The 24,606-nt window shown below is 39.6% G+C and overlaps 2 protein-coding genes across 5 annotated transcripts; both read right to left on the reverse strand.

Annotated features, from left to right (window-relative positions):
• Positions 1-1,285: 1,285 nt before the first annotated feature.
• LOC146521890 (transmembrane protein 272-like) lies at positions 1,286-13,081 on the reverse strand. 3 transcript variants are annotated; one of them, XR_014871598.1, is made up of 9 exons: positions 12,962-13,081; positions 10,400-10,485; positions 10,247-10,297; positions 9,938-10,144; positions 5,594-7,795; positions 5,070-5,167; positions 4,937-4,987; positions 4,206-4,361; positions 1,287-3,644 (listed from the first exon to the last, which is right to left on the reverse strand). XR_014871598.1 is itself a non-coding variant. In XM_085146457.1 (5 exons), exons 2-5 carry the CDS (start codon positions 10,461-10,463, stop codon positions 7,587-7,589), a joined length of 531 nt encoding a protein of 176 aa, XP_085002583.1. In that variant the 5' UTR covers positions 10,464-10,485; positions 12,962-13,081; the 3' UTR covers positions 5,260-7,586. The 3 variants fall into 3 exon arrangements, 1 of the variants encoding a protein (XP_085002583.1); XR_014871601.1 differs by lacking the exon at positions 12,962-13,081 and having other exon boundaries at positions 1,286-3,644; positions 10,400-10,510; XM_085146457.1 differs by lacking the exons at positions 1,287-3,644; positions 4,206-4,361; positions 4,937-4,987; positions 5,070-5,167 and having other exon boundaries at positions 5,260-7,795.
• On the reverse strand, positions 12,958-24,316 carry LOC146521891 (calpain-5). 2 transcript variants are annotated; one of them, XM_085146272.1, is made up of 13 exons: positions 23,280-24,316; positions 20,780-20,964; positions 18,883-19,014; positions 18,525-18,736; positions 18,104-18,296; positions 17,829-18,022; positions 17,416-17,493; positions 16,902-17,325; positions 16,708-16,830; positions 16,434-16,630; positions 15,503-15,621; positions 15,254-15,390; positions 12,958-15,179 (listed from the first exon to the last, which is right to left on the reverse strand). In XM_085146272.1, the coding sequence occupies exons 2-13, from the start codon at positions 20,942-20,944 to the stop codon at positions 15,003-15,005; spliced, it is 2,151 nt and encodes a 716-aa protein (XP_085002398.1). In that variant the 5' UTR covers positions 20,945-20,964; positions 23,280-24,316; the 3' UTR covers positions 12,958-15,002. The 2 variants fall into 2 exon arrangements, with proteins under 2 accessions (XP_085002398.1, XP_085002405.1); XM_085146279.1 differs by having other exon boundaries at positions 20,780-24,316.
• Between the last annotated feature and the right edge of the window lie 290 nt (positions 24,317-24,606).

Consider the following 24,606-nt stretch of genomic DNA (forward strand, 5'->3'; position numbering starts at 1 on the left):
GCGCCCCCAAGAGGACGAGGGGCGAATTGATTGATTTGATTGATTAGCAGGCTGATTTTTTTACGACAGCAGCCACTATGGGAGTGCAGGGTAAACACAGTTGTGACAATTATTATTAATAATTATGCTTCTTCCAAGCTGTTTGTGCCATTCGTACTTTTTGACATGGAATTTTGGTGCACTTCTTATGAGGAGGCGGCACCTGAGTGTGATGTTTTTAATAAGATTGAACAAAAACAAGGATATGTGTCTTTTGATGTTTTAAATGCAGTAAAATTAAGTTTATTTAACGATGAGGTGTCTAAATTTGTTATGTACATCCTGACAATGCTAGACTTCTTTTGTTGTGTAAGCGCGTGTGTCCAAGTGTATACATTTGTGAAATAATGCACATATCTGTTGTTGTTTATATATATTTTTTGTATTAGAGCATATTTTTCTATTCATCTGTCCTGTAGATGAATAATAATATTATTAAAGAAAAGGAAGGAGAAGATGTTTCATATGAAGTCTTAAAGCTGAATGTAACTAAAAAACATGTGAAAATGTCAGAAAGCTTAGCCATTGTCTGGCTGAGGTTGTTACAAATAAAGTGACATCACACATTCAATTCAGTTCAGTTCATTTCAATTAATATAGTGCTAAATCACAAAAGTCACCTCAAAGAGCTACAATAATACAGAGAAAAGCCCAACAATCATATGACCCCCTCTGGGTTTCATGACTTTGTTTTACATCTGAGTAACTGGAAAAAAAAAACAATAAAAATATTTATTAAGTTATGATTGTTGTTACACTGACAGACAACATAAAAACCTTTTCAGGTGTTTACATTTAAGACAGACTGGATTTCATCATATTGTGCGCATGTGGTCAGAGACAGTTGTAAAGCTGTTTGTAGATTATGAACAAATTCAGGTAAGAAAATATTGCTGAATTACAGATTCTTGCAAAGGCATTAATGTCACGGGATGTAAAGGCATTAGGAAAGCATCTAGTGGAGTTCGAATATAACTGTAGTCTGTTTTTGCTCCACTTGGAAGAAGTGAAACTAAGAGTCAAACATGAGCGATGAAGAAACGATTTCACATAAAGAACAAACAGGAAATGTAACACTGTCAATTCAATTTATTCACAAATCGACTACAATACAAATTCAAACATGATCATGAATAGGATGCAGTTCTTTGTGAAATAATGATTTGTGAATAATTTGTGAATGTGGACTATATATGAAATACATACACACACACACACACACACACACACACACACACACACACACACACACACACACACACACACACACACACACACACATATATATATAATTCCCAAAAGACATCATCATACTACCCTAAATCACTCAAACATCTTAAGAATACCTTAAAGATAACACGAATCCAGTGACATCTGAAGAGTGACAAGTAACCCCCCCCCCCCCAAAAAAAAAACCCAAAACAAAACAAAACAAAAAAAAACATTATGCATTACACGGGCCTTATGAAGGATGTTATATTTAAACAACTTCAGAAGTCTGTAATGAAGAAGAGGATTAGGGGGAGCGTCTACCTTGGACCATGATACAGCTAAATATAACTCTTTTTGTAACGTCTGCAATCCCCTAAAATGAGTAGGACACATATTACACCATGTTATTATCACAATGATTCACATTCAGGACAATTTCTGAATTTTAAAAAATAAACCAACATATTTGGAAACTTTTTTCATAAAACCATCAATTTGCCTCTTGGAAGTCACAAAGTCATCAAACCTTCCAAAATATTGCAAATTTTAGCCTCTTGATAACACTACTATTTATCTGGATACATACATTGTCAACATTTTTCTAGTTTCTGTTTGAGTTAAATACAACTACCTTTTAATTTTATTTTTTTTTTACATTTTTGAAAACAATAACCTATTAAATGTATAATATGTTGGAGATTATCTAGTTTTCATGAGACAAAACAGTATTGTATTAGTAGCAAACATTACTTTATATAAAATACTAGAGGAGTAAATACAATCATTAACATATAGAAGGAAGATCACTTGTCCTAATATGGATATGTGGTGCTTTTATTGAATATTTGCTATTAACAGGCTAAATACAGGTACTATCTCTGCAATAATCCTATACTTTTGTTGTTAATAAAGCACTAAGTAAAAGTCTTGAGACCCCCCTCATTTATCTATATTTTGCTTCCAAACAGCCAGATTGTTGTTGTTTTTTTTTCTTGCTTTTGTTTGTTAGTTTTTGTTAGTTTAGTTTTAGTTTTTTTTTAAGTGGTCTTGTACAATAGGTCTTCAGGTCTGACTGAGATCTAGGGAATTAGGAGTCCACACCTTAAAACAACCCTGAACCATTTTTGCATTGTGTTAGGGCGCTTTATCCTGAAAGAGGTGAAGGAGACTGTGTCCATGACAGCGTCTACATGACCTGCATTAATGATTGGGTGGTACTTGTTAAAGTAACATCCACATGGATGACAGGACCCAAGGTTTCCCAACGAGACATTTTCTAAAAACAGCACACTGCCTCTGATGGCTAGCCTTCTTGTCATGGTGCATATTGGTGCCAGGTGTTCCCCACATGCACCTGGCCCGTGATGTAAAAGAAAACACAATTCATTAGCTCAGGCCACCTTCTTCCTTGCTCTGTGGTTCAGCTCTGATGCTCACGTGACCGTTGTGACTGATCTACGGTTATGAAGCCCCATGTGCAACAAACTATCAGAACCACCACTTTTTCTGATGTTTTTCGAGCTACAGTAGCTCGACTGCTGGATGCGACCACACAGGCCAGCTCTCACTCCTCAAATGCATCAATAAGCCTTGGCCGCCCATGAACCTGTCGCTGGTTCACCACTGTTCCTTCCTTGGACCTGTTCCTCTCAGTGTACACTGTATTTCCATGAATGTCTCTTCACAGGTTTAAAAAAAACTCTGCACCTCCCATTTTCTGAACAAAATAAACCGAAATGAGGGGCGGCTAAAGACTTTTGCACAGCACTGGAGTTAACTAACAATTCCACTGAAGAATAAACTTTATTCAGCTGCAGCATTTTATGAAATAAATATTCTCCCTGGTGTTTTGTTTTTGCCACATTTCATTGCATTTCAGCTTTATACATTTCGGACCTTTGAGAATCTCGAATTTGTAATAACTGAGCTGCCAGTGGCTCAGTGAGGCAGAAAATCATCAACCAACCTGTTTTATGTGCACATGTAATCAAGTGCCGAAAATATTATTTGTAATAATGAATCAAAAGCTCAAGTTCATGCTAATATCAAAAGCATTTTTACAAAAACTTAAACATGTTAAATCCTGCGTTTTACACGTCAATTATAATGTCAGTGCTGCTGTATTATCCATTTGATGATATGCTTTAAATCCACATATCCCATAAAATCACTCATTAGACAGCATACACACTGATTTTGATGTTCTGTGTGTATTTATACTTGAACATCAACAACCTCATCTGCTTGTTCTTTACAATGGCAACAACAACAAATAAATAATAAGACGTTGGTCAGAGTGGTGCTCCAAAATGCAAAAAAGTAGAGTGTCTTATTGCAGTATCTGTAGTCTGTAATCTGTAGTTGTTTATAATTGCTGTAGATCACTGCATTACCTGCAGAAATATGAGAGAAATCTCAGAAAATGAATGATTTCGGTGCAATATCAATTAAAGAAACAGTTGAATAGAATTTGTTATATATTTCTATTCTTCGGGCACTTGAGAGGAGAACAAACACAAGCTTTGCGATGAATCCAGCCGTTTTTAGCTTTCATTATTTCTATTTTCCTTATCTGTTTTTTTTGGTGCAGCACCTAACTTCATCCACAGCTGGAAACAAGCTATTTAAGCTCCTCCTTTAATCCCATCAGTACTTGAATTAGTATGATATTTTTGCTTAATTAGTCCTTTATTTTGCCAAGTTAAAGTCTCCTTGATGTTAAAAATGTCCATTTCCAGAGTAAACTGGTCAGGTTTAGGTTTAGGATCTGAACTTATCACTTGGTTACTTGAATAATTCCTATATTAACTATGCTTATAGTTTTGCTTTATGTTTTCTTTCTCTGTCATACTTGTTGCTTGCTTAATCTGGTATTTTCTGCTGTGCAGGCTTCATGTTATTTTTCAAGAGCTGCCTACTGTGGTCAGAAATTGAGTAAAACCCTTAAAGCTTACCAGCAATGTACCAGCAAATGAAGAAGAGGGTGGTCATGGACCAACAAAGTAGGTTACATGACCTGTGCATATACCATGCAAAGAAGGCAAAGATGGGTCCACAAAGATAAATAGGGATGAAGGGAATTCCTGGACAGTCACCGTTGGAGTTCCAACCTTTTAGGCACAAAGACAAAGTATCACCAGAACTGCTTGCACGTCACATGTTTGATGACTATCTTATTATAAACCTCTGGCTTTTCTCATGAACTGTTTATTTGATCTAGTCTACACTGGTGTGGTGTATTGTTGGGGACACAGTGAAGGGCTCGCTCATAGAGTCGCAGTTTTCTTAATTCAACTGTTAAGCTTTTACAACTTCTGCTTTCTTGAGCGATCAGATCCTAACAAACAAAGTGTGGAGCAAACAATCAATATGTGTGTTGGACGTCTTACTGATGCTGACAGGTAGTCTCAGATGTTATGTATCTAATTTGTTTGGAATTCAGGCTGCAGAGGACAAAAACACCTTCTTCAGCACCATCATTAGTTAAAGTGCAGGAGCATAAAGGGAAGCTCTGGTATTCTTACAACTATGCATGCCATTTTCTATTGTCTGGTCCTGTTATCTCTGGCAATTGTATGTGAAGCAACTAATCTATTAATAATATCATAAAAATAACATATGCTACATGCACTGGTAATATATATTCAGATAAATTCAGTCTGAATGTGCTGCTTCTTTCACTTACCAACTATCACTTGAGCAAAGACTGTGGCAAATAAAATCAATGAGATGCAACCTGAAGGGAGACAGAATAGATTTTTAGAATCACAAATGAGACGGCTCAACAGCTCCAGATGTGCTGCACAGGACTCTCTTACCTAATGATGCTGTTTGTTTTGCCATTATGCCAACTTTCACCAGCACAGAGCCAGACAGTCCAGTTGTTTTTATTTATCAGGAAAATGAAAAGATCAGTCTGCCAGAGAAGAGAAGCGTTTACTATCCATACAGTCTTGCATAATGAGCAACCACCTAATTCCCCCCCCCCCTCACTACCACAAAACAAACCAATTTATTTGAACATTTTTGCTCTTTTCTTTTTTTAAAAGTAACATTTAGTTAATGCAGGCTCCAGCCCCTCTGGATTGGATAAGGTGAAGAGAATTAATGGACAGTACTTATTGTAAATAGCCTATTAAACATAAATGCAAATATAAAAGAGTACAATACAGGATGTATTATGAAACACCGAACCGAATCCACCAGAGGGACGATATGACACAAACGACTGAGCGTCATGTACTGATAAGCATGTCTTAACTGGCATTAAAAGTATGCACAAGTACAAAAGTAGCATACAAATTGTTATACCTTCATTCTCTTTATAAGGAAATGTGTTTACCTGGAGGTGCACTGAAAAAAGATGTGAACATGTATCAAGGAAGAAGCCTGCGCCACCAAAACAACAATGCTGGAGGATTAGTGATGAAACAGAAAGTTGTGTCCTCAGGAAGCCACGCATTTGCAAGCACTTCCTCTGGGGTTTAACTGCAGTTGGCATCTGTTTACAAGGCATTACTGCTAATATTTCATTAGTCTATCACAGTTTTCTCTGATTTATTTTATAGAAAAAAACCTAAATAACAGTTTCCTCCTCTCCACTGAGCCCCCACTCATAAATAAAATTGCTAAAACTGCCACTCCAGCCTTCACTTTGCAAGCCTCTATGCTTCCTGCGTGAAATCATCACAGTCTCCACTGTTTCTCTTTTGTGACACCAATAACATAGGCAATTTAAAGGTTTTCCCATAATGAAAGGTGTATTCTACATACCAAACAGAACTGCATTGTATATGAACCAACCTGTTTAAAAGGGTTTGAACGAGTGTGATTGTAAAACACTTAACTTTATTACTTTCCCTAAACTGGCAGATAAATGGTTAGTTTATCATCATTCATTAGAATTTTTTTTATCATGATATATAATAGGCTCTTATTCAGTGGTTTCAATGGTCCAGATTAGTCAGTTGTCAATGGCAGTTGACTATTCACAGACACTAACCCTTTTCAATTAAATTTTATTTATGTAGCGCCAAATCACAAGCGCTTTATATTGCGAGGTAAAGACCCAACAAAAGTACAAAAATGAAACAAGTGACCGACTATGAGCAAGTGCTTTAACGACAGTGGGAAGGAAAAACTCCCCTTTAACAGGAAGAAACCTCCAACAAAACCAGGCTCAGGGAGGGGCGGCCATCTGTTGTGACCGGCTGGGTTAAGGGGAGAAAGACTGGACAAACACGGGGTGTCCTGCGAGCCAAGCAGGAGAAGTAATAACGAATAATTTAGCACAGAGTGGTGTATAGAGGTGTATACTTCAATTCTTAACCATAGTCGTCTTGCACAGAAACAGACGTTTGAATAAATAAGCTTTGATATTGAGACAGTGCCACATTGCAAATTTTAAACATCAGATACACTAAAAATATCTTTACTGTCCATTGTGCGATTGGGTCTAATGCTTTTTTGCACAGATAACTACCGTTTAACGTGTAGGTCCAGAATTTCTGCTTTTCAGATAAAATCAATTAGCCACACAAAGCTTCCCACACTTGTCTTTCATTTTTATTTCTGACATGACAAAATACGGCAGGTCTTTTATTTCAAATCTCAAGATTCATGATCCATAACTTACAGCGATAAACCTCTGACAGACTTTAATGATGTGATTACATTTTGAACAGTGAAATACAGAGAAGTGTTGGTTTCCATAGAAAACAAACCTACACTTTACAGAATTATAAAGTATGAAAAACTGCATTACACAGGATTTTTTTTAGTATTTGTTTATTCCCTGATTGATACCATTACCAAAGTGACTTTTTCCATTTCATCATTTACACGCAATAACCCGAATTTGTGGCTCATCATGTAACAGCACATCTACAGATTCACAGATGTATCAGCTGAATCCTGACAATGACCGATGCTGGGAATTTATCGGCAAATAGGATGGCAGTAAACGATGTCAGTGGCTGAGATTTATCTGTAGCGTCACTAAAAGAGTTTAATGACGAGCTGAGATTGTGAAAAAACCTTCCTCACATTTATAATATAGACGTGTTTTCCTGGGACAAACATGGAAACAAATAGGAAAGTAAAAATAATTTTGCTGTTGGAATCACCTCTCGCATAAATTCTTAAACACCTGTGATCTTCTTGATTTCAGAATAAAATTCCTGTAAACAGTAGCTCCTGCAGAGGTATAGAAAATACTCATCTTTCAACACAAGATGCGCGGTCAAATCACACACTTACAACATATTCGTAAACATATCTGCATCAGTAGCATATTCATTGTGTGCGTCCAGTACCGTCATCGTTTCTGAAAGTCGTTACACGTTGTCGTCGGGATCGGCACGGCCACACAGGCAGAAGCAGAGGAGGACCAAGAAGCCGCACACGAAAAACAAACCGATCAGGATGTAAACCAGAGTGGTGGTCCAGAAGGCAAACAGGTAAAGGGTCTTGTTGCAGTAGGTGCTCACATCTGTTGTGTTTTTGGTGTAGATGGGCTGATAAATAGAGTAGATCCATACATTACCTAAAAAAAAGAAAAACAAATGAAGTGAAGAATGAATAATAATTGTTTGATCTCTCTGCACATAAGCTGGACTTTAGTGTTTGGAGGCCTGACAGCTAACAGGATGTGCACGGCAGCACTTGAAGCCTCACTGAGCTTAGACAACTATTGTAATTATCTTAATTCATGTTACATGTACCTCTCAGGGGTTTGCGTGTAGTAACCTGTTAAAACAGCCATATATTGCCACCTAGTGGCCCTTGCATGTTACAACATTCTCATGCTCACCCTGGTATACCTTAATGCTCATGTGAACAGTTGTTCAAAAATGATCTGATTTTAGTAATCTAGTTTTTTCCTTCTCTGGATTATGTGTATCTAATCCAGCTCACTTTTATCCTGGTTGTTCAAAACAGAACTTATAGGCTCACTCTGACCCAAGTACAGACTTTCAAACATGATCAAATTCAGATTACCAGCATTTTCATTAGGATGCTGGGGGCGCTAAAATAAAAAAAATAAAAAATGTAAAAAACAAAATTAGAAAGATTCCCAATTAACTGCCTGAAGTTTGTTGACGCCCTATGACCAATGGAAGATCTGTTCAGAACGCACCCTGCCTCTCGACCAATGGTAGCTTGGATAGGTTCCAGCGCCCCTGTGAGCGTTATAACGATGAGCAGATTTAATGGAGCGATTGAAGTTTGATAATAAACAGCTATTTTGGGGAATATTTAATTAGCAAGAAATTTGCTATTTTATCCACAACCAAGTTTACCTCTCTTACTTTATCATGACTCAGAAGCACTGTACTGCATGACCTAAATAACTGCACTACCACAAAAGCCACAATTAAGACAGATACAGTCAGCTACTGCTGGTGATGTTAGCTAGCAAAAGAGACAATTGAAAAGATGATTGAAAACATCAGCTGACACATTTTCTGCACTTTTTGGCTCTGACAGAAAGCAGCAAACACTGAGAGCGTATGGATAGATTTAAGCCTTTAATGAGTTAAAGTTTATCTACTGTGATCATCTTTAACATTCTTAATTCATAACCTTTTTTAAAATAATGTCTTGTCTTGATCTTATTAGATCTTCCAGATTACTTCTGAAAACTAGGCCCAGTTTCCCAGACATGGATTAATCCAAGTCTTACACCACCATCATTTTCTAACATAACTTTACTTCCTTTATCCCTTCTTGTGAGGCGTTTGGATGCCCCTACCCAGGCAATACGGCCATCGGGAAGTGTGAGACAATGAGGAAGCTGGGGAGCATTTTCTCAGAGACTTTGCACAACCTTAAGTATTTTTAGAACCGCAGTAGTCTACTGCGACGTGACTACTGCGCAGTAGTCACGTCGCAGTAGTCACGTCGCAGTAGTCACGTCGCAGTAGTCACGTCGCAGTAGTCACGTCGCAGTAGTCACGTCGCAGTAGTCACGTCGCAGTAGTCACGTCGCAGTAGTCACGTCGCAGTAGTCACATGCAGGTTTAAGGCACTTCTGCTTTGACTAAACTTTTAAGAACTGGAAGCTACATCCATCATTCATATACAGATTGTGATCTGCTCTTCCCTCTGCCAAGAATAATGGCTATTGATCTTCTGACCAATGAGAAAAGAGAGCATATTGATCAATCAACACTCAACCCTAAAGACTACAGTCCTAATTTACATCCATGTTTTCGAGCTTGTACTCCTTGTTTTCGTAGCAGCTAGCTTCTTTCACGCTGTGCTAGTGTGGGATATCAATGTGTATTTATGAGTCACAAGTTTTAATGATTAGACAGGGAATCCTGCACCCTGAGTACATAAGACTCAGTGTCTGCTATGATAAATCTAAGAGACACAATGAAGGGAGAGCACTTAACACGGCACCATATATGTTTTGCTGGCTTTTTAATACATTCAGTTTGGTGTTTGGAGAGTCATGGAGCTGAAACTAATGTGGTCTATAATAGAAACATTCTGCTATAAAAGCTGCATGAAGCACACTGTAAACATTGCCTGTTCTGTTTGCGGTGCTGAGAGCCGTTAATGTTTAATCTCTTTGGTGTGAATTTATGCTGGTGGTTTGTCCGATGACCATGATTTTATTTACACAATTTTAACAGGCAGCTAACCAGAAACAGGTCACTTCCTTTACTTTTTAACTCACCAGCGATAAACCAGCAGAAGAGAAAGATAGATGTCAAGGAGTTCCAGGTTGTGCAGATTGTGCTCAGAGGGTTGGAGGTGCCTTCTTCGGACTCCCTGGCGCAGGGCAAGCAGGAGAGCAACGACAGAATCAGGCCAAAGACTCCCACCACTATCAGATAGATGGGGATGAAGCGCTCACGCGGACACTCATGAAGGTATATTGTCCCTGGTGGACACAAGGAGGACGATTCAAAAAAGAACAATCTGAGCTGCCTGGAAACTTTAACAACTGTGAACACTCAGTCAAGTAAGCAAGTATGGAGCTCACCAATTGCAATCTGAGCAATGGGCATGCCGCACAAAATCACCTTTGAAATCGCTGCAAGAAAAATCAAACACTGAACTCATTTTCTTCACATGATGTTTACAGAAATGAAACTATGACACCAGTGTTCATCATGTTAGCGTTGTTAGAGTTTACCTAGAGCGGGTGCTGGGGGTTGAGGATGGTTCCGGATGCGTCCCAGAAGGTTACTGCTCGCCATTTTTCCTAATGAGTTTTTTCACCTGCGGAGGAAGATAAAGAGCTGAGCTGGTGAGAGAAAAAATTGTTCAGATTCTTTTAAAGGTTAAAGTGAAGTTGTGCAAAGCGATTTTGAGCAGCCAGAAAAGGCGGTGACAATGAAACAAACAAAACAAATCTTCTGATTACAATACAAGAAATTTGTATCTTTGTCTGTGAGCTCCTCCTTCGTCTGAGGCTCCTGTGGGCTCTAACCTACAGGTTTGTCAGGTCATCAAGCGGGCTATCAAACATCGAGAAATGGCCTAAAACGAACCAATTTTAGCATATGAACATCCACCACTTCTATTTTTTTGAATTTTCCCAATGTGATTAAGTACAACAGCTTGCTGGCAGCACACACACTAGGATTGGATACCAAACTCTGTATTTTTCAGGCTACTACGAAATCAGTCTGCAACAGATGTTTGGTACCAGAACATGAGGACTGGTACCAGGATTAGAGGAAGAAAGAGAGCGTTCCTCTGATGTGTTGAGGAAGAACAAAAACACAGGATGGTGGCAGTGGTGGTGAGCCACAAACAATCTCAATTGTTGTCTCAGACAAGACTCTCAGGAAAAAATTGTCATGGCAACACAGCACATCTAATCTGATGAAACACCAGGTCAGTCACAACATACTGTATATCTAAGACATGAAGATTATATCAAATCTGAAAACCAAATTCACTAGCAGAGCGGCAGCTAGCATTAGCATTGGGAGATGATGATGAAACTTTTACTGAGACGTTAACAGTAAATCACCCTAACTTTATGTGAGATGGCACGTCTGAAATATTAATATTTTAGTATGTAAACAATAAGACATCAACCACGTTGTCAGACAATGACGTAGGCAGCCGGTGTGGTATGTATAATATTGCAAACAAAAGCAAAATAACAAAGTGTGTCAAAGTTTGGATTTATTTTGTATGACATAGTCTTGAACTTATCATTTTAACACAGAAAAAAACCACAAAAAACCAAAACAAAACCAAAAGGACAGTTGGATACGATACAGGTTCCAATGTGACGAGGCTAAACAGCCATGGGCATGTTTAGAAGGTTAAAATGTGCAATGCTCTTACGTCATTCCTTTCTTCGTTATTCCTCGACAGCAATATTTCTATTTCACAGAGGAGCCATTTTCCACACTGAAGCTCTCTGAGCGCTCAATAAGATGTAACTGATTTAAAAAAAAAAAAAAAAAAAAAACAAAACAAAAAAAAAAACAACAAAACAACTTAACCCTCTCAGGCTCAAATTAAACTTTTTGTTGCTAATGCACAACCAAGTCCTGCAGTGGTACTTCTGAGTAAAAAAAACCTCATAAAATATGTATGTGGGGTAATCAGGTTGTTAGTTTTTAACTGTTGCAAATCGGCAACACCTGCCTTGAGAGGGTTAAATGGACACCTGAGTCTTGCAAAAAGCTACAGAGCTATTTTACATTCTTGTAATATTTATAGACCGTCAACTGAAACCTCCCAAATATTTCAGTGTCATTGCTAAAAAAAAAAATAAAATAAAAGAGCAACTTTTATTAATTGAGAAGCTTTAAACAAAAAATTAAATTACTGACCAAAACTCCAATCATCAAATTAGACACAAACATATTTTCATTTCATTGTAAATGAAAGGAGATGGCTTCGTGCATTAGTAGCTATGATAACACACTTTATAATTCATGGGAATGCTTCCAGCTATCAAGTGTGTCTCTTCTATAAAGTAGGAGAGACTCAGAAGAGACAGAGTCCAAAACAATGAATACTACATTTCCCATACTGCAGCTGGACCCCATCTCTCATCGAACAAATTCCCATCTGAGGTTAGGTCCTTTAATAGCAAAGCAGGTCACATTAGCCTAAATTCAATTTACTCTCTTGCAGTTTATGTTGCAGCTCTTAATTATGAGCACAGACAGAAAATGTAACTAAACGCGGTGAACACAGAGTGGATTCAGTCTGTGTGGAAACTGGATCCACTGAACTGCAGTGAAGAAGATAAAGGGAGGAAGGAGAGGTGTGTCTGCATTCACTACAAAGCCAGTTTGACCAATATTACTGGAAGAGCAGAGGAAAGGTAACAGCTCGTGTTCTACAATACAAAAGAGAACGCAGACACAATCACGAGGGGAAAATGTAAAGCATGTGTGATCCTGTTGAACAAACTTTTAACAGCATCCGAGTTGCTTTACGGAGTTCCTAGAAAAGTGACGCAATGGCTTTCAAAACCATTCCCCCCCATTCGCTTTATAATGTTCCCTATCCAGCACGTTTAACGTTAAACTGCAGCCTCGCCTTAATTTTTTAAGTTCGCAAGACGGTAAGCGTCTCCGCCTGCGTGGGACACAGACACGAAGCGCGTGTCGTCTCTCGAGCCCTTAAACAACAACAAAAAGTCAACACAAAGAGAGAGGGAGGGGAAATGAGTTTCTGTGTTTAAATAAACGAATGACAGATTCCCTTTTAAATCTCTTACCTTGTGCTCGCTCCGAGTTCACCTCCTGCCAGCTGCTCGCGTCTCTGCCAGCCTCACCTAGTCGGATGCAAAGCCTCCGCCTCTAGGGAGCGCGCATACAAACTAAAGCGCTCGCTCACGCGGTCAGCTGATTGTGAAAGAGGCGAGAGGTGACAGGCTCTGACACACATCCGGTTTAATAATGCGAGTTGTTAATGATAAGCTTCAAAATGACTGTGAAACACACTGTGTAAACACTCCAATACTTAAATAAAACTGTTTGAAAAACAATTAATTAATGCAATTTTAAACTGTTGTTCTTTTCATACCACCGGCCTAAAAAATGGCTCCAAAAAGGTTTCTGAATGTTTCATTCCTTTGAACTGTTTTCAGAGACATATTTCAATATTTATTTATTTTTAAATTTCCAGGCTAATATGTTAAACTGGTGTTAAATATTTGAGAACGAAGGAACGATTGTACCATAAAATGCAAATAAGGCTGAATTACTAAGGGTGTCATTAGGGTGAAATCATTTTTCTGCTCAAAGTAATGGTCGTGGTAGTTTGAGGTCCTTCACTTCTTACAGCAGCTGCTCACTCGTAGCAGCTGTCCTGATAATCAAATGCTGTCACATGAGAGCAGATAAAAGGTGAATGGGCCGTTTGTTCTTCTCAAAAGTTTATTGTTTGCATTTAAACAGAGGAGTTGAGCTCTGCAAATATCAGCAATACACGTATATGTGCATTGCTTTTTGTAAGCATTGTAATGTGTAGTAATGCTATAAGACAGATTTGAGTCTAATGAGAAGAAATGCTATTAAAAATGATTCACCCTTACGGGTCCCAGTGATGTCACCGGATATTTCATTACATGCACTCATATATGTACTGATAAAGCAATGAGCGCAGTGCTGTTTAATGCTTTGATTTTAATTTTACATGTTTATGCTTTTAAAAAAAGATAAAATGATTTTTTTTTAAAAAAGGAATGCGAACTGTGAACTTTTGGTTCTCTGTCTGCAACGGTCTGTAATCCGAACCGCTCAGTCTGACCATTGGAGATAAAAATATTCGTTAAGTCAGATTTGTTATTGAATTACGGTGTGTATTTCATACTGCTAATTCTAGCTTTTTACTACAAGTGCTTTTAGTTTAATTTATTTATGAAAATTATGTATTGTATATGTATATATATGATATATGTATATTTTTAAAATGTTATATTGTTACATAAAAATCATTTGAGGCCTTCCCCCTGAGACAAGAGTCAGTCTAAGTCTGCTCACCTTCGTTTTGTGGCGTTCCCTCCTCCCGACTCATATCACAGGACTAACACGATATTATTGACTATAGTTCAGAACTCTAGTGTACTATAGTAAGGGTGTCTGGGTCTTCCCTTAGGAACAGGGCAAGTTGCTCGGTCATTTGGGGGGGCAGAGAATAGAACCGATGCTCCTCCACATACATGAAAGAAGCCAGTGAAGGATGTTCAGGCATCAGCCTAGGCATGTCCAACTGCAGGGAGATGGCAGGGACAGGACAGAACATGCTGAAGAGATTATGGCTCTTAGCTGACTGACCATTTCAGTGATTTAAGGCAAGTAGGTCTGCTGAGTGATAATAAAATAAAACAGCCTTACACAGTGTTTATAGTTTAATTGTGAGAAATGCAAATGTGACCCAAATATCACAGTTTTTAATGAATAAAACAAAAAATAAAAAACAAATCAATGAAAAGACAATACATAATAATGCATATTTTAAAAATAACACAAACTTGTTTTGGCAGCAGTTCCACTTTTCTTGTTGAACTGCCGGAGTTGTTGTGCCTGCATAACTGAGCAGCCGATCACCACAGAGCATCTGTCAGTACATTAATAACCTAATTAGTCCCATAGCAAAGTGCAAGAGACCAAGCAGCTCACTGTGGCTTAAAATACAACAGGTCAAAAACTCCAAAAAACTACAGCACCTTTTGTCACACAGCTTTATTTAGTTTAGTAGTATTTGCTCATCAGCTTCTACCTGAGAGGGCAGTGTTTGCCAGGGCAGCCAGACTGTCACAAGTCTGTGAGGCACACGCTGGAAGACGTCTCAAGATAGACGCAACCTCTGAGCCCTGAACGGGACCGTCCGCCTCGCAGATTCATCACGAGGCTTCGACTCCTCTCAGACTCGGCCGTCTGGAGTCGAGTCTCACCGAGGAGCGAGTCCCACAGCAGACCTCTGTTGTATATCTGTCAATACACAGAAAGCCCATTAGACCTGTGTGTTTGTGTGCTGCGTGAGAGGGAACAGGAATGTGCCAAACCTCAACAGAGATGTCTGTGTTGGGGTATCTCCTGTAGAAGATGGTTCTCAGGTTGAATTCAGGGTTTCCGCTCTCCTTGAACACCCGCGTCCTGACGTTGTCATTCTCACATCTCACTACAGCGTAAACATCGGGGGCTGTGGAACAAAATCCAGCACGGTGTAAAGAAAGAAGGAAAGAAAACACCAAGGGAGATATGTGCAATAATTAAGAGTCTGCCCAAATGTGAGTCTTTCATTTTACAGTCACCTGTTTGTTTGGGAGGGCTGAGTCCTGACGCCCTGTGTAGATAAACTGTGGTTACCACTGTGGGCTGAGGTAGAAAACAGTGGAGCACAGAGGGAGATGGTAAGTCCTCCCTCAGTTCCCTTCATGGAAAAAAGAAATCACTAAATTAAACGCAGAGGACTGGGAATAGTGAAGGGAAAAATAGATTTTTTCTGTTAAAGTGGAAAAAATTAAATGAAAGAAATAATATAAAATTTATGATGCTAATAGTGATTTCATATTGATTTTTATAATTTATCAAAAAATGTCTATGTCATAGTTACTGTTTGTTTTTTGGTTTTTTCTCTGTTCCGTGGAAGGACAAAACCACCAGAATGAACGTTATTTTAATTATAAATACAAAAATAATAAATAAATAAATAAATATACTTTATGAGTGAATAAATATTAAAACTGTTCCATTACTTAATTAAAAAAATGTCATTTACATTTATTTTTTTGTTACTTCCTAAACCTTTCCTGCATTATTTAATTTTGTATTTATTCACCTGATTATTTACTATTTGATTTTTTATTTTATTTTTAGTAATTTTAAAATTTTCATGTAGATTAGTTGAACATCTGTAAACATCTCCTGAGTAGAAGCAACCATATCTGTTTTTACTAGGATCAATCATCCAGTATGTGAAATGCTGATCTTGTAAAAGTGCCACTTGCAGAATAAATTGAAATGCAGAAAGTCAGTAGGTAAATAAATTAAAATTTAAATGCAGAATTCAGAACACTGGAAACATAAATTGTGGCAAATATAAAAATAAAATTGTAATAAAAAAATAACTTTTTTAGTTTTGAAACCTTTGGGTAGCTTTGGTCCTCCGTACCTTTTCAGTATCTACAAATATCAGAACGTTCAAAGCTATTTCTAACCCTTCTTTCCTGACCAGCACTTCACCTGAGTCTGATACGAGAGTGGGAGAAGAGCCGAAGCAGGAAGCGTCCAGTGACACCCGGTAGGAAGGTGGTGGGCAGCACAACATAACGTCCCAGAGTCAGAGTTCCCCTCAGTGTCACACTCCGGGAATCCATGTAGATGGAGCTGGCCGCCTGCTCTGCCACGCACTGCACCCGACTGCAGCGGTTCACCTCCACCTGCAGATGATGAGGAAGGAGTGAAATATTTTTTTTATGACTCAAAAAGCCTGAGGTTGCTCAGTGGCCCGGCTCACCTTCAAAACCTCAAAGCCAATAGGCAGGTTTTCTCCTTTTCCATTTTTCCTCCACATCCTCCTGTCCTCCTGCTGCAGACAGATCAGCACCTCCTCCTCTTTGGCTCGCACCTCAAACATGAACTAATAAGAATGAAAAGTCATTTTTAGCATTTATGTGCTGATGCAAACCCTGGTTTCAATCTTATATTTACCTGTGGATTGTGCAGGAAGGTGTCCCTGTGATTGATACATCCACCACACCGGCTCCTCTTATCCAACTCCACCTTCCATACTCCATTCACCTTCCCACCACCCTTTTCTGTTGTCACTTTGTTCACATCAGGCTTGCTTCTTCCTCTTTTCCTTCCTTCCTGTTGACTCTCACCTAGTCGATCCTCCTTTCTGTTCCCACGCTGCTTGGTCCCTCCAAGCCCGTTGCTGCTCTTACTCAGAGTCAGTGTAGGGTTACTCTGGAGCACAGTGGGTGGAGGTGCTCCATGGGTGGGGGGAGGTAGAACCCACTCCCCGTAGCAGCTCACTTCTCTCCAGCGAGATCTCGGCCACAGCAGAGTCCTCTCCACCAGTCTGCACACCACCACATCCGTAAAGTGTTGACAGAAGTCCTCGAAATCCATCCTGAGGGAAAAGTAAAAGAATAAAATGTGAGGCAGAAACCAGCTAACCCACATGACTTTTTGTTCTTAAAATAATAAAAATCAGAAGTACCAAAATTCCCCGACATCACGAACAACGAGCCCCATCTTGTCCCTCTCTGCTCGACTCAGTTGCTGCCACTGCTCTGACCTGAAGGGGGCACAAAAGGACAGAAAGCAGAACACTTGGAAAGGACATAAAAATAAAAGCAGTGTTTCAGCTTCTAGAAACCTTTATTGATCCAGTTCTCAGACTTCCATGATGTGAACAGCAGATGTCCCTCCACCCCAGTAAAACAAATCCCAAACTGTTGTAAACTGTCAGAATCTCTCCAGAATATCAGCAGTGGCATTATAAAATGCTGCAAACCACAGCAACACTGTTAAAGTCAGCAAAGACTTTTCCCCCCAGAGCTCCTACAAAATGCTCTCAGCAGTCTGACATGTGGCAGAAGCCAGTGCAAAGACTTCAAAGTCACCTCTCACCTCTGACTCCAGGCACCGGTCCAATCTGTGGTCCCCCACGGGTTCCTCATGCGGACCATAAAGAGTCTGGATGTCCCGCCTGTCTTCAGTACCTTCTCCCCCAACCTCACCTTCCTCACTGCCGTGATCCCGTAGGCGTGTCCTCGCACGAGCCCACACTCCAGCACTGACTCCACGGTCTCTCCCTCTGCAGGCTGAGAAACGTGAAACAGTGAAATAATTTTAACCCATTTCTTTTCCAGTTTTTCTAAATGTTCAAGACTCAGAAGCCCTACCCGTATGGAGCAAGTGATGAGTGATTTACATTCATGGACCTTGGTTAAAGTCTGGAAGAGCGCCCTCCTCTGGTCACTGTGCAGTCTTAGAGCCTCACGATCCAGACTGAGCGGCTCTGAAACTCCACCAGTGAAGTCGATCAGGGCCTCAGCAGTGTTCCCTCCCTCCAAGGCCTCGTAGCAGCCGTTAAGTCTAAAAGTTGAGAGAGGGCTTGAGTGATTGATTCAGGATCATTAGACATTAGGATTGCCAAAAGTAGTGGTTGTGGCAGTCAAGACGTAGGTTCAGCAGTGTAAAATTAACAGCAGTCCCATCAATGCTACTGAATTTCCCGGAGGAACCCACCCGAGGGATTAATAAAGTTTTTATCTAATCTAATCTAATCAAATATCAAAACCAGCATTTTCTGCTGATGCTCACTTGGCGTAGGCCTTTTCCAGCAGGGCGCTCCAGAACTCTCGTGGTGTTGCCGAACGACAGAAGAGCAGCACCCCATCCTCGCTGACAGGCAGGCGATCATCTACAACAACATCCATCCAGCGACCGAGACGCCAGAACCTGAAATGGAAAATTCCTGCATACAAGTCGGGACGCTTTGGATTCCACTCCTGATTCAAATGATCGGGGATGACCTAGGAAGAGGAGAGAGGTGGATGAGGAAGGGTGAAGAAAGACAAGGAATGAATTAGGAGGAAATGCAGAGTAGGGACGATAGTAAAGAATAAGGAGAAAGAGGAAAGATGATTGTGAAGAAGGTGAGGGGAAAAACACACCAAACCTTTTTCCATAGTGATGGCTCAGACGCCAGGCAGGAAATGGCTGCCACCATCCAGCAGTTACCCAGACTTCCTTGGTGCAAATCACGAGTGCTGATGCCATCGACAAACAGACGGGGGTCCTTACAAATCTCCTAGAGAGGAAGAGCGATCAGACTTATGACAAAAAATATGGGAGGCAGTTAGTCATCACCTGGCAGACTGCAGGATAACAGTAACACTTTAGCAATAGACTGTATATCCACAGAGTGTCTTTGCCCTGTCTTCCTCCTCTCACTCCAAACAGTCACAGCAGACAGCCAACCCTCCCTGAGCCCGGTTCTGCTTGAGATTTCTTCCTGTTAAAAGGGAGTTTTTCTTCCCGCTTGAAGCTAACTTCAAGTGACCACAGTTTCTGGTCGTCACTTTCACATCCTAAGTTTGGACCACAGTTTTTCCACCTTATAAGCAACAGCAGGTTCATTTCTTATTTGTGCATCAAGGAGCCAATGAGCTCCTACCTGCACATTTCTAGGGAAATACAGGGATTGTTCATCACTGCGTGACAGCTAATGGGGTGAATGGCATGTGTGTCCACCTGGGATCTGAGATCCAGTGATGATAGCAGGAGGCTTGAACCTAAATCTAAAGCTTAAAGGAAGGTCGGCGTTCATTATTATTGGTGAGTTCATCTCTAAAAGCAGGTTGTTTCATGAAGCAGCTTTAAACGACACAGTTAAGTGGAGCAAGCATTGCCATTAATGACTTCAGCAGCTCGTATCGTCACAGAGTTTTATTGGGCCTGCGGGCTGATTCAGTCAGGGTGTCAAAGCACTGCTGAGGAGACAGATAATGTGTGTGTAGACCTTCTGCTCTCACTTTGGACAGGGTCAGGTAACTGCAGAAGTGTCGCTGAACACTCACACACACGCAGAAAGATACACTCTGGGTGGCCATAACTTCTGTAACACTAGACAAGAAATAAACCTTCTTTACGACGCTATCGTGTTCGTAACAAGCTTCAGATGAGACCACGGAAATTATGAACTGGATAGTTTTGATAGCAAATGGGGAGTTAGGGTGTGTTTGTGTTTGTGTGCCAGCAGGGTGAAGCGACAGGTGACACCCTATCATCTGTGTTGATACACGCTTAAAATACCTGAGTAGTGCATTAGGAACGCAATACCTTTAACCCTTTCTCTCCAGCTCTGAGTCAACAAATTAATCGTCAGCAGGGTTTCGCATTAAGAGCACTAAAGGCCTGGCTTTGAATGAACTCCTTGAACTAATGACCCCGATGGGAAATACCCGGGGATTTCTGATCCTTTCACATGTTTCGCCGTTTGGATTAAACCGATTTTCCTCAGCACAGCACAGTGAGGATCAGTGTCCTGAAAATTAAGACACGTCAGACGGGTATAAAACTCTGTAATCATAAAGTTACTGGACCATTAAATGTCTGATAAATATCCACACTAAACAACAATCCCTTCAACCTCGATTCACCTAACACTTAACCTAACACATTCACATTCACTCCCTGGTTTAATTCAAGTGTATTACCACACCCTTAGCTCTCTGTGGCCATAATAAAAACCTATACTTAGACAGCTGTACCCATCACAACAGTGTGCTAAAAACACCCATGCTATTTACATTGGCTTGTGCTTTTTCTATACTCAACTGTACACACCCACAATCCCACTAACACAGCGGTCCATCATCAACTTGCTCCCTGAGGGCTAAGGTTTCACCAGCTGACATGACGCCTGTCCTTTAAGAGAAAGTGCTTTAATTAACCCAATCTGCTGAAATGCAACATGTGGAGGCAGCAACTCGGTTTAGATGTGGGAGGAGTGGAGATGTATTTCAGGTTAAAAAACAAAAGAATTTCAATTTTACACTCCACGTCTAACTCACCCTCGGCCTCTTCCAGGTCAGACCCGGTGGAGGCTGTCTCTTGTAAAAGAGGGACTGGTCTGTGGCGGGGAATAGAGGATCCTTGAAGAGCGCTCCTCGACGGAGGCAGGCCTGCCGCAGCTTGTGAAAACTCTGGCCCTGGAAGTCATACACTCGTTCTGGCATCCTGGTTGGGCCTCAGAGGCCTTTAAGGAAAGTGGAAAGCAGATGAGAAAGGGGAGAGAGGGTCAGAGAACATACTGTAAGAAACTGGAGCTATGCACTGCTAAAGTAGTGCGGTGATACGCTCGCAGCATGCTCACTGGAGAATCATATGATTGTTGGGGTTTACTCTGTTTCCTTTGTATTATTGTAGGATTTTTACAATATAAAGTACCTTGAGGCAACTGATGCTGTGATTTGGTGCTTTATAAATGAAATTTTATTGAATTGATGATCAAAATGTTTTTTGGTAAATGTGAGACAAGCAGTTCTTTAGATGCTGTTCTGGGTTCTTTTGTGAGCTGGATGAGTTGTTAATGCCCTCTTCTGTTAATTTTGGTAGGCCGGCCCCTTCTGGGAAGGTTCACACTGTTCCAGGTTTTCTTCCTTTTTGGATGATGGCTCTCACCGTGGTTCACCGGAGACTCAAACCCTTAGAAATGGCTTTGTAATACCTTCCAGACTGATAGATGCCAATGACTTTGCTGTTTCAATGACAGTTGAGATCTTTCACACTACTTCACTTAATATTATTATTGTGTCGCCCAACTAAACATTACAAACAGTATCACATCACACTGACCGGCTGCAACCTGCCTAGAGACTTTTCTGTGCAGTCCCATTAAGGTGAACCCCACAGTTCATATAATTCCCACTTAACTAAAATGTCAAAGTAAAATTACAAACACTGTCATCGTTTAATTTATTGATAAAAGTTCATTGAAATTCACAAAGTGTATTAATTTAAAATGTACATAAAACCACCTAATGGAGCATGTTTTAAGTTTTTGTGTAAAGTCCTGATGATGCAAGTATAACATCCAAGTACTGAGTAAGCACACAGTAACTACTGCGTAAGTATTAATATGCAGGCTACATAACATTGAACTAATTGAACTGAATCTAAAGGGGTATGTAGCTCATGGCAGAGGTAGCTGGGGGGTGTTCTGTGGGGCCACAGGGTGAGGACAGCAGTAAAGTAACGGCACTGTTTTAGTCATCAGTGATATGAACTGAGGCAGGAGTCAGCAGTATGAGCATAGTTGAACTTTAACTGTTTGTGTTTGTGTAGCAGAAATATTCAGTGCCAGAGAGAGTGTGCCAGGAGGTCAGTGTTATCACTTTTTGGTGAAGTCTATTTTATGGCTTTTTTTCTCATACGATCTTTTCACAGATGTGAAGGAAATGTGAAGGAAAATCTATAAACACACATTTTTACGTCATCAAGCTGCAGGAATTGATGAATGTCTTTTCCTTGATGCTTTTGGATTAGATGCTGATGTTGGTGCCTTCTCTCACCAATAGGCTGAGTACTTTTAGTAACATTTCTATGAATTTATCTGCAGGTGCTACATGTTTGTTTTGTTGTTGTGCACTACTTTGACTCTTTAAACAGATGGTTGTTATTTTGGATGAGCTGATCTGAGTCTATTTTTGTTATACTGAAAACCAAATTCACTACGTGGAATAATGAATTTTATTATAGTGAATGAAATCTTTGTCTTGCTGTGTGTTTATTTGTTTCCACCTAGTTGAGCAACCATATCTGGCACACAAATACATCTTAGGCCTTTGAATGTTTTTATATTTTTCCGATATTAACGTGTTATTACGTTGCCTAGCAACCACCTAGTAATCGACTAAAATGACCCTTTTTCATTTATGCAACACTTTATAAAAAGTATCCCAACACACACAAAACAAATCATCATTTGCTCCCAGTGAGCATCAAATCAAAGTTCTTGTATTTGAATAATTAATCATTCAGGAATGATTAATAAACTGAAAAGGGTTCAAAGTCAGATTTGTAGTAGCTTTTGCAATCCATTTTTAATTTCAATTTTTTTCATATAGTTGAAAACAATCTTAGGTTAATAAAAATCATAGTTGCTTATCAGATTCCCTGCTTATAGTGTTTTATGTATAAGCTCACTTCAGGTAATCAACTAAGATAATAACGAGATATCACTAGTCATTCAACACAAAGTATTTAAGATAAATTTACAAATGTATATCATTTTCTCTTTCCTTAAAAATTCCCAATAAAAACTCCAACTTTAGGGTTTACTAGTTTTCTGGACTTCATGAGACTTTAATTGCTTAGTAAATGATTTTTCCTACAATAGTTTGCTTGGTTAGTGCATTAGTTTGGCAGATCACCTGCTCCAGTACTCACTTTTTAGTGTTCATAGTGCATCGACTTTAAGTTTTATTAAATTACAATTCTTAATATTGTCATTTAGTAAATTTGAAGAGTAGACCTACATTGTTGCCATGGCTCTATAAACATATATTTTACCTTCAAGTCTGGAAGTTTATCCACTTGCTTCCTAAGATGGACCTTTGTGCTGAGCCCCGTCAGTGGATTCCCTTAGTCATTTAGTCATCCTCATTTTTTGAGGATAATTTAAAAAAAAAAAAAAAACAGAACAAAAACAGCCAACATGTGTCCACTTTTTCCTCTTCCTTATCCCAGAGTCAGCAGCAGTTAATGTTGTCCCTTCCTCTGAATGTGTCAGGAGTGTTTGCTACATCTCCACCAGGTAATTAACTCAGTGTCATATTTGTGCCATTGGACCTGGATGAAAATAAATTGAACGTGAAACACAACTCCTCACACCATGACTGTGTGTGCAGTTTTTAGAGCTGATGCATGAGTGTATGTGTGTGTGTGTGTGTGTAACTTTATCTCCCTCCACTCAGACAATAGACAGACAGCCGCCACACCAGGTGTAATAACACAATTAGAGACTTGGAAATCCTCACACAGTTACTGCAATGACTCAAGGTTCAGACATTCAAGACGAACAGTTTATCCTCTGACATCATCTGAAGAACATCAACAAATGTGTTTCCTAAGGTTGTGTGTTTGTATATATGCGCTCATATCACTTACTGCTGCCTCAGCTTTTCTGTTTGGTGACTGTGCACATTCTGTCCTCTTCTCCTCGAGTCTCATATCTTCTCTTTTCTCTTCTCACTTGAACATGGCCTGTGACTCCCTCGCTTCTCTTTTTCTGTCTTATCTGTGTAGTCTCTTCTCCTCTTTCTTCTCCTCTCTATCTTCTCCCTCACAGGAGTATCTGTTGATCTGTTGCTGTCGAGTGTGTTGCTCCTGACACCTGAGAAACCAAGAGACTAACGCTCCTATGTTAACTACTTCACTGCTGAACACCAGGCCAATAATCCCCCGTTCATATACAATAATAAGCAGCAGCAGCTTTTTAAGGAAAACATTGAGGAGCAGAGTGAAAACTGACAAGCTATTGATATATTAAAAAACAAAAAACAAAGAACAGATTGTGCGTAAATTATTCTTCTGTTTAGTCTGACCATCTGTGTAATTGTCTATCTAGATTTCATATTGTGTACACTACTGTTTTGTATCCATTTGTTAAACTCTGTATTTTTAGAAATACACTTGCTGATAATGTATAACATCCATGCAACCTGGCAACATGCTGAAACTTCAGTAGTTTCATTCAATTGTTTTGACTTAAAAAATTCTTTATGTCACATAAAATCCTAAATTCATTTTCACATATTTCACTCTTTGGATATGATGCCTTGTTATTCATGTGGCTACATGGTTATAATCATTTTATTTAAATAATGTGTTTAGAGAC

Source organism: Neolamprologus multifasciatus, chromosome 3, assembly GCF_963576455.1.
Source record: "Neolamprologus multifasciatus chromosome 3, fNeoMul1.2, whole genome shotgun sequence".
Lineage (NCBI taxonomy): Eukaryota > Metazoa > Chordata > Actinopteri > Cichliformes > Cichlidae > Neolamprologus > Neolamprologus multifasciatus.

Excerpts from the sequence above, each read along its gene's own strand:
- LOC146521890 (XM_085146457.1), bottom strand. The coding sequence starts at position 10,463 with ATGGCGAGCAGTAACCTTCTGGGACGCATCCGGAACCATCCTCAACCC. Across the intron at positions 10,298-10,399 it reads ACCCCCAGCACCCGCTCTAG|CGATTTCAAAGGTGATTTTG; the intron begins GTAAACTCTAAC and ends TTTTTCTTGCAG. Across the intron at positions 10,145-10,246 it reads CATTGCTCAGATTGCAATTG|GGACAATATACCTTCATGAG; the intron begins GTGAGCTCCATA and ends TGTGTCCACCAG.
- LOC146521891 (XM_085146272.1), bottom strand. The coding sequence starts at position 20,944 with ATGCCAGAACGAGTGTATGACTTCCAGGGCCAGAGTTTTCACAAGCTG. Across the intron at positions 16,831-16,901 it reads CCTTCCTGCACAATCCACAG|TTCATGTTTGAGGTGCGAGC; the intron begins GTAAATATAAGA and ends CATTCTTATTAG. Across the intron at positions 16,631-16,707 it reads TTGGCTTTGAGGTTTTGAAG|GTGGAGGTGAACCGCTGCAG; the intron begins GTGAGCCGGGCC and ends CATCATCTGCAG.